General features: G+C 37.0%; 1 protein-coding gene across 1 annotated transcript in view; it reads right to left on the bottom strand.

Moving 5' to 3' along the window:
• Positions 1-865: 865 nt before the first annotated feature.
• The window catches only part of LOC140137729 (uncharacterized), a 36,035-nt gene continuing 26,346 nt past the window's right edge, over positions 866-10,554 (bottom strand). Inside the window, exon 2 of the mRNA XM_072159493.1 lies at positions 866-8,516. Coding sequence (XP_072015594.1) covers positions 4,419-7,142 — 2,724 coding nt within the window. The 5' untranslated portion in view covers positions 7,143-8,516 and the 3' untranslated portion in view covers positions 866-4,418. The remainder of the gene's footprint in view (positions 8,517-10,554) is intronic.

Below are 10,554 nucleotides of genomic sequence, written 5' to 3'. Positions count from 1 at the left end.
ACATACATATTTTGTTGAACCATTGAAATGATGTTATCATGCCAACAGTTGAATGCAAGGGTCTTTGTTACTAATGCTTACACCGATTATGTGTTTTCATGTGGTCATGGAAAGCAAAAGTAAAACAAAACCATATTGTATTTGTATAGAAAACAGATTTATTAGGACACCCTAATTTTGTTGTGTTTTCATATCATAAAGTTACAATAAGTTTTGAAAGTAGTGAAAACAACTAGTGTTGTACAGTGGAAACTCATTATAACGAAGTTGTCAGGGACAGAGAAATTAGTTCTTTATATCCAAATTTCGTTATATCAGGGTTGTAAAACAATAAATAACAAAAGAATTTTGTATCATGGTTCTGGAAAAATACTTCTTTATAACAGGGTTTTTCTTGTATCCGATTTCGTTATAATGAGGTTTTACTGTATATCAAAACAAATAAATAGACTTCAATATTGTTCAAGGAAATAGCACTCTGGCATTCATATACACATATATATTTACATTGTTAAAACACATACATACTATTGTACTTTCAGTATACATAACATTGTTCAAGCCAAGGCAAGCTAATTCTGAAATAGAATATACTTCATAATTCTATTAAAATAACCCTGCCATTGTTCTTGAATACCCGAATCATGTGTTATACAACATTTAGAACGAACACTAACATGGATAGAAACTTTCACAATTTAGCACTTGAGCTTTAGCACACCAAATACAAAGTACATCAGCTTATATGGCACTTTATTTTATTTGCCATAAAAATATGTACAGATTATGAGAACACCCACAAACACACATGATAACATACACTCTGCAACATTTATTAAGAAACTTCTGTCCCAGAAAAGAATGCAAAGCTGAATAAAACTGTCCCCTCACAGTATGTATAAATTACATAACTTGACTGTGTAACATATAGGCCTAATCAACGTAACTTTATAATTGATAATGGTAATAGAGATTTATCTGTGATCAAATCACTGTTCATCCACTTAACCCCATGCGAACTACCTGCCGATAGGCCAAAATAAATTTTGTGTCCAACTTTGAACCAATCAAGAAGGGTATTAATAAGATAATCTGCAAATGCAAGTTTGACCATAAATAGTTTAAAGCCTAGCCATAATTGGCAATTGAAATGAGCATTTCAAGTTATCAACCAATCAGAAATGCTGTGAGATGACCAATACTGTCCAGGGGGTTAACGTTTCATCAGATCATGCTTAATCAGATCAATTAGTCATACTGTATTAGCCTGTGACCAGAATTTGCTCTGTGAATAAGAACAATCCATTAAATTTGTTGATTTGGATGTGTTTTCTGTAATTGCCTCACTGATATGCAACAAGATACAAGTACTTTAATATACAAAAGAAAAAAAAAGAAACTCGTCAGTTATATTCATCCTTGCTGTTCAATAACTTGATAATTTTGGATTATTCTGAAATATACATTTTGTTAATTGGACTTTTCTTTCTCATTTGATACCCTATTCGTGAACATTGAGCAAGAATTGACCAAGATATGCGCCTCCAAACTCTCAAACCCCAAAATGAAAAGTTGCAATTTTAACGATTCAATTGTGCCTGTTACCTTATGTGCTTTATTGATTGGTGCTTGTGTGCAATGCAACGATGCGTTCCCATTGAAAATCATTGAAAATGCAACTTTTGATTTTGGGGTTTGAGGCTTTGGAAGCGCAGATCTTGGTCAATTCTTGTTCGTTTTTCACGAACAGGGTGTCAAATGAGAAAGCAAAGTCCAATTAACAAAATGTATATTTCAGAATAATCCAAAAGTATCAAGTTATTGAACAGCAAGGATGAATATAACTGACGAGTTTCTTTTTGTGCCTGGTGTACATTGTATTACTGATATAAAAGTCTATGCTGTAATATTCTGAGTTACCATAGGAACATTCACTATTTTCCTAGCAATGCCAAAGAGCAAATAGATACCGATACATAAAATGTAAATTTTCTTTCTGTCGAAATGGTTTAATCCATAACTTGATAAAGGTGTATATAATTATTAATGAATCAAACTTCAACAAAGCACTCAAGATTTTATGATATGGGACTGTCAATCATCATATTAGTGATGATATAACACACTTTAACATAATCATAATTTCTTTTTAAATTTATTAAATTTACATAGTTTTATTGTAAAGTATAATTCCTGTTCTACATACCATTGTTTCCATAGTTAATGCTGAAATTGCTGATAAAAGTTTCCACTGTTAAAAAGTAAAATTCAGAAACAGTGGTTGCTATTTGTTACTTGTTGCTGAATAGCATATTGATTGGTTTTTGTCTGAAACCCTAATGTTTATATATCAGACTTAACCTGCAAAAAAAACTATGGTGTTAGAAAGTAACACTATTGGTGTTACCAGAAAACCATACAATGAGGTGTTTGGTATAACATTTTTGGTGTTACATTTACTCTTTGTGCTCCCTCTTTTAACACACAAAGGTGTAAAACATTGCCAACTATAACACCGAAAGTGTTTAATATAACACCTGATGATGTGGTCCTCTGGTAACACCAATGGTGTTATTTTTAACACCCAAGTTTTTGCAATGTAAACTGGATTAAATCTGGTTTCAATGTTAATTTAGTAAAATTAGGGAAATTTAATTGGTAAATGAGCACAAAAACATATTGGGAACGGTTTTCTGAAAAGCACTTTAAATAAATTGTATGATTACCATGATATGTGTAAAATATGTATTTCCAGTAAAGTATTTTCGTTCAAATATTGCAAAGAAAACCATGTAGATTAGGTAAAATATGTCATCTGGCAATTTCAATGTAGAAATTTGTCAGTGATACCCTGTATAAAGAACAGTAAATAAAATAAATAAATGAAATATATTATTTGATGAAAATGCTGGTTGTGTTGAGTCAATTTAATGTTTGTCAGAGTAATACCAGAAATATGTTGGCATGATCGTGCAAATTCAAAGACATCCAGGAGGTTTGGAATTTCCCTGTAAATTTTTACATCTAAGTGTACAATGCAAACCTCTATCCAACCGAATAAACACATCACAAATAGTAAGAAAAAAGTAACTGGTCTTTTTTTAAACACAATAACTCACAATCTGTGCATCAAATTTGCAAACCGAAATCGCAATAAGAAGCCCAAGTATGTTCTGCACATTTTGGTACCTTTAGTATCAATAGCCACTTGAATGTTGTCATGGTGGTCATATAAAAAATGCATTGATTCTACAGTTGCACCCATTGAGAATGCTGCGTTTGTTGCTAGAGTGCCTGGTCATTAGTTGTCATTCTTGACCATGCATCATGCACGTAGATCATGTAGATAATACACTTTTTCCATTGGCGCGAGAATAGCCTGTCAGTGCAACTTTTAAATATGCACCTTTTTTTTTATTCAAAGGGTCACTACAGCAATATTTCTTCCGCTATTGAGACAAAATGAGGTATCAGAATTTACAGAACATAACTGAGCTTCTTTGCGTTATTTCATTTTGAAACTTTGATACACAAAATTGTGAGTTATTAATCTCCATTTAATGCCAATGGTGATGAATGTACGTTTAGTCCAAATCATTTGCATGATCACTTCACTGACTAGTGAAGTACGTGAACAAAAACTGTGGAGTGCGTATATTACTAATTTTTGATAAATGTAAAGTTGAGATAAGTTGGATGTTATAAGACGAGCGGACACCAGGAAGTAAACATATGTAACAAATATCAAACAAATTATTATTACATGTCGATTGATTATCCATAAGTGAAGGTGCAACGCACTCGTTGACGTCCTTATGAAACAGTAATTAGAGTTTGCGATTTCAAAACGTACGTATCATACGCCCGTGCATCTATTCAAAATCACTCTCATGTGACGGGATGATACGTACGTTTGGAAATCGCAAGCTCTCTATTGTTCATTATTTCATAATTTCAGGAATACATCTGAATCGATATTGGCTCTGAAAAGAGCTGGTCATTATGTAATTGTATAAAAACGCGATGTCTACAAACGATTGTACGCACCTAATCACTCTCTCTATAACAGACACATGATAGACATTTACACAATATATCACATTATAATTTATACATACAGTTTTAAAATTGCAGCACATTTTGTATTTATCTTAACATTAGGAAATGAATTTGGAAAAAACCTGTTAATAAAATATTATGCTGAGCCACCAGCCTGGGTGGATCACGCTCCAGTAATTTCAGATGATTGAGCTCAGTAATACATCAAAGAATGTCTTCCAATTCATGAAAACAAATAGATAATCAGCTTATCGGATTAAAAGCTTAGAGGGAAGGTCTTGCTGCTCAGCGAGTGTTTGTAATTATCTGAAGGTTTTCTCCAAATTCATTCTCTGATGATCTGAAACAAACAACTATGGTCACACCGGATCGTCCTTCACACCATTTGGCGGCGAGTTCGCAAGGGACACATCTTTAGATGTCGAGTTCAGCGTAGTACGCCTTGTTGATGTTCTAAAAGGTACAGACCCGTATCCCGAACTCCTCCGCCGTTTTGGGTCAAATCTGTCGACGACTGCTGTTACTAAAGTATACAAAAATGGGTTGACTGCTGCATTTATAGGGAGAATAAATACCACAGTCCAAGCGTAGACGTTAGGTGATAAAGTTATAACGTGTGCTTGGACGAGAATGCCCATTATTATTACCGGTACCCAGCAGAAGAAATCCGTTAAAACGATGACCGCCATTTTGATAGCCATTGTCATTTCTTCCGACTGACGTTCTTTGTAGCGTCCAACGTGAACTGTTGTTGATTTTACAGTCAGAAATATGGCAAGATAACAGAGAAATATGATGATACAGCAAATTAGATTTAGCCCTAGAAACATCGCGATGGAAAAATACATCCATGACGTGCTTCCTGTGACCTGGCTGACTTGGAAAGTATCTTCCACATCTCCGTGCCACCCGCTTGCTAAAGCAACCCAATCTTGAGTATAAGTAACATTTTCTTGAGTATATATCATTTGTCTTACTAATGGTAACCCAATGCATGTTTGAGAGATGTCGTAAAACTTGGGACTTCTGCCTGCAAGTAAGGTAGGGACTGTGGCAAGAATGAGAGCAGTTGCCCACATTAGTGTTATCAGCACAGCAACTCTTCTTTGGCTTATTCTGTACTGCTTGAACGGGAAGACGACACCCAGAAACCTATCAATGCTGATAAGAGTGACGAAGAACACTGACGCTTCGCTTGAGGTTATTGATAAGATGCCAGCCAGTTTGCAAACGCTTCCTGTTCGCCATTCCTCTGAAAATAGAGGAAAATAAATACCAAAATGTGTGTCCGCTGAGATGATAATAAGTAAGTAGATACCCATAAGTAAATCTGCGGCTGCTAAGTTGACGATAATAGCTCTTTGTACGGGTTGCACTTTGCTGTCTTTTCGTCTACAACATCGCCAAATTATGACAAACATGTTTCCGAATAGAGCTGCGAAACCGAGTACCCACATTAAGAATCTGAGCACACTGTAAGGCATTAGTCGTTTGCATGTCATAAATGCTGGCTGTGGATTACGCGGAATACATTTGGTTTGTTTAGCAAAGCAGCAAGCTGGGACATCATCGACGTAAAGAGATGTTAAATTACTGAAATCCGCAAAGGATGATTTGTCAATTTTCCGTAAATGATTAAACTGGACATCCAGTGACACAAGATCGGACAGGTTATGGAAGGCATGTCTTCGTAGATCATACAACGAGTTGTGAGAAATGTTTAGACGCGCGAGATTGGGTAGCTCATACCAAAGCAATGGATCAATCCATTGTAAGCGGTTAGCATCTAGAGTAAGTACTTGTACATTAGTCAAGCCTTCGAACATAGATGATTCCAACCTACTCAAAGAGTTGTTGTGGAGAAATAACTGAGTCAGACGATTCGCCCAACCGTCGAATAAACCTTCAGGTAATGTTATCAACAAGTTGTAATTAAGATTCAGAGCCCCAAGTCTTGTCAGGCTGCTGAAAACATCAGCATGTAGTACAGACAAGTTATTATATGATAGATCCAAGGAATATACGTTCCCTTGGTCCCGAAACACATCATGGCTAAGCTCTTGCAGGTAATTCTTTCTCAGATCGATAAAACGTAACCACCCCAAACCGTGAAATGTTTCCTTATGTATCAGTTTCAGTTGATTGTAGCTCAGCACTAGCATTTGTAAGTATTGCATATCTGTAAAAACATCTGGTTCGATCACTTTGATCATGTTATGTGACAAATCTACCGAAGCCATATATTGCATACCGCCAAACACACCATTCGTTAGTCGACTCAATTTAGTATGTGTTATATTCAGTTTTACAATCCAAGGAAAACTTTGCAACGCATTCACACCAAGATCTGTAAGATCGTTGTTGGACGATTTGAAGAACCGGTAGACTTCTTGTGGGTACGTTACGTAAAACAAACCATCTGAACCGTTTTGGCATTGATAATGTATTTCGTGATGATACAGAGCGCAGGAGCAATCAGATGGACAGGAAGGATTACAAATGCCTTCCACACCTTCGATGTTATGATAGCCTCTATCACCAGGTGGCACATAATTTGCCTCACAAGTGACCACCCTTTCATAAAGTCTCATAGTCCCGCAGTTACCACCTTCGTTTGTAAGAGCTGCAGCATTAACTACCTTTGTGTCTTTAACTTGAAGCTGTATCGTTGCATCTGTCCTGATATACAACACAGTGTTTTGTTGAAGTACTATTGCACAGTCCTGAATTTGGCCTGAGAAAGTTAAGTATCTCTCATCGGACTCGCCACCGTCCAAGAGATCTAAGTAAAGATAATCAAATCCAGAAAAGCTTATGTTAGCGTGAATGATTCGGAATTCTACCAGCACATTTGGCGAAGTGTTTATTTGAATATAACAGTCTTGTGTGCCATTGCCAATCAGCGTCAGAGTTCTTGTAGTATTGTTACCAAAATTAACAGTGTCTACATCACAAACACTGTCGACGACACTGTACACGGGGTCTTCTCCAGGTTGAGCACATTGGCACATGAATACCAACGCATAAATCAGACCAACGATGACAGCTGAAGCTCTGGACTTCCAGAATTGTTGAACAGCCATCGTATAGTGAGCAGGCGGATAACCAGTGGGTATATACGAGTCAGCACTAGATCACTGTTGCACTAAGAAGATATGACAATAATTTGCAAATGCAATTAACATGATCACGCGTCCACTTTAGCTAATATAGTGGTAAAATACTTCGCTTCCGTGTTTCGACTCCTCGGTTAATGTTATTGCTACTGGTTTTTTCTAAGTAAAATGATTATAATATCATTGTATTCGTGCAACCAATATAATTTGTTAGATGATTAAAGCCTTTTATCGAATATCCTGTATTATGTTGTTAATTACATTCGTAAAGCAGGCCCTATATTTAATGCTAAAACGTTCTTGAGTTTCGCTAGGTGGATTGAATGGCCCTGTTGTCAGGTGGTTGTGATTTGAGTTCAAAGAATCCAGTTGAAAGCGTGGCGTTCCGAGGTTTTTAGATCCGAATTTAGCAAACACTTCAACGATTCTCCTGCATTGGTCAGTGGTGTTCTCATACAAACTGACCATTCACAAACATTCCACCACCTTGTAAGATGTAACGAATAAATGGATATTTCAAAGAAACACTGACGATGAAATTAGATGGTTGCACAAAATGCATACACGTTTGCTGATGTGATTGTTGAACGCGTGATTCTAAAACCTACTTAAACAAAAAGGTTTATAAGCTGGCAGACAACGCAGACGTATCAGTGACGCAGTGACGATTCCACCGTTTGCAGCCGACGGAGGAATTGACAGCGACTGCAATTAGTGTCTCTTTTATATATGCTTCTTTTATCAGCACTTGATGAATGTCCTTGAAACTTCGTCCACCCACACAAGCAGTTTCATGAGTATCGAGAAAGTTTAAGGCTGCCTTAAATGCATTCGATGTAACAACTGTGTACCTTCGAACCAATTGCATTGTTTGGTTAAAGGCACTACACTGCGTGATATTCCAAAAATGATGGAATATTTCAGCTCATAATGGATCTAAGCTCAGTATTCTTCATCCCACACGACCAATGAAAATAGAGCATAACAAAGCTATCACACTGGTACTGTCAAAGACATGATTAGAAACGTGCTAATTGCTACCGACATAGTACTGCGTTAATGACTTTTAAGTCGTTACTAAATATCACAAGATGAATTATCTCTCGCTTACATCACGTTAATAATGCAGATATATTCTATATAAGCAGCCTTAGGTGTTATCTGTAGTGTTATCTTCTTTAAAGAAATAATTCCAGGGGATATGTCTTCGTGCATGGCGCAAAGGTCATCAGCCGATGTATACAAGTCAATTAGCGTATGGATGAGTTACAACTGGGATGGCTTACTGCTGGTTGATAGGTATATTATGGATTGTCACTTCGTGGAAAGCGTACACGCAACCTGTCAAGATGAGATAATAAGAACATCAATTAGTTACCAAGTATATTAAAATAGTTAGAAACTTACATATCCGATCTGTACTTGCCCTCAATCTTACGTTACTTTTGGACTCTCTTGCTTTAGTAGTGTAGGCCTACTATCCATGCCGAGATCCATGCAGGCACACACTTGATGATAGGAAGTAACGTCACAGCCCTTCAGGCTGGTCTCGCGCTCATAGAAGTCCAGAGGGTCATGCCACAGACGTCAGACTGTGACCAGAAACATGCTCATTTCATAAATGGTCGGAAAAATGGGCCATCCGATTCGTTAAGCAGGGCGATCTAAAATTACGCCACTATAATTTTCCTTCTACGTTTGATTAAATTCAGTCATATAATTTGAGACTTCAGTGTATCACCGGTGTGGCTACGATGATAGTACGATCTATAACATGTATAATGACGTATCAATCGCAATACCGTTTAATTGGCAATCCTTTTAATATATCTTTTCCGATTTAAGGAGTTACCCACTGAAATGATTGCGCTTGATGTCATTAGTGAGTGACACCCATTAGCTCTCTTCTGTATTAAGCTGGATGGAATATTCGTGTTGTGAGAATGTGCTAACAATTGCCAAAACACCTTGTGATAATAAACTGAATTGTCCACTGCCTCAGAGAAACTCCATAACCATCATGACCATGTTACCAAATTTCATGAATTTTGTAAGAAAAGGACAACCCTTTGCAACCATAGTAACGCGATGGAGCAGAATGAATCGTTTGACGCACAAAATCGATTTTATTTTAACATTTAATATTAAAACATCCTTGAAAATTTAAATGATTTACGATTCCAGAAATTTGTGGCTTAGTTTCACTCACGTGATACCAATGATAATTGACAACTTCTACGAATCTGTATCAATTTTAGCGACAAATTGTTCATTTAGTTCAATTGTGGCAGTCGCAGCGGCACGTTCACAACCTTCCGCGTTTTGAGATTCGTAATTTCACTTCTAACTAAATTCAACCACTTTTGTGAAATCGAGATTTATATTGCACGCTTGAAGTAAGAAATCCAAGGAGTAATATCCAATTATATAAAACTTATTAGTATCAGTGTTGGTTTTATCATGGTTCTAGCAATATATATACAGTAGGGTAGCCAGCGGGGGGGGCTGCCCTCCGCACACCTAAAATGGGGACGAGAAGGGGAGAAAAATGAGAAAGAAGGGTAAGGAGGGGGGAGAAAGACATGAAAGAGAAGAGAAAAAAGGGGAAGGAGAGGGAGAAAGAGAAGAGAAATGGGAGGAGAGGGAGAAAGAGAAGGGGAGGGAAGAAATAGGGACGATACTGACGTTTGGCCCGTCCTCCCCCCTTGGACTGACAATGCTGGCTCTGATGCTGGCTACGCGCCTGCCAGTGGCTAGAATACTTTGTTTAAACGGTATTCATAACTTGGACGAACATGCCTCAAAATGAGTGATAGTAATGTTGACAGTTACCATGAACTCGAAACATAAATGCATGATTTCAACACGATCGATGCATTTCTTCCCTTCCATATGAAAAGCACTCTATCATCAATCTACCTAAATTAGGACATGATTCGTTTTGATTAGCGAAATAGGAAAGATAAAACAGACAAATGATTTGATTAACAAAACGTACCACTTCTATTACTTGAACCTTTTACCAAAAGATTCTCCTGTGATTCCTGTCAATTCTGAACATTTTCTATATACCACCTTGCTTCATTTTGATTATTGTGCACTAAAGGTGATCATGTGATGTAGGGGATGTGTGGTACAGTGACCCCCAATTTTCAAGCAACCTGCTGGGGTCCATTTCACTAAACTCTACGAATCTTCGTATTACACTTAACTTACTTACGAACGGTAGCCTTCGTAAGTAATAGGGATTTCGTAAAGTTACGTCTGGTATTGGGTATTCGTAACTTTACGAACGGTTACTTGAGTTAAAATGGATTAAAAGTATAGTGAAATGGACCCCTGGTCTCTCTAATATTCAGTCTATATCGCACTGTACCCA

Source organism: Amphiura filiformis, chromosome 17, assembly GCF_039555335.1.
Source record: "Amphiura filiformis chromosome 17, Afil_fr2py, whole genome shotgun sequence".
Taxonomy (NCBI): domain Eukaryota; kingdom Metazoa; phylum Echinodermata; class Ophiuroidea; order Amphilepidida; family Amphiuridae; genus Amphiura; species Amphiura filiformis.
This window is presented reverse-complemented; position numbering and strand designations above follow the sequence as displayed.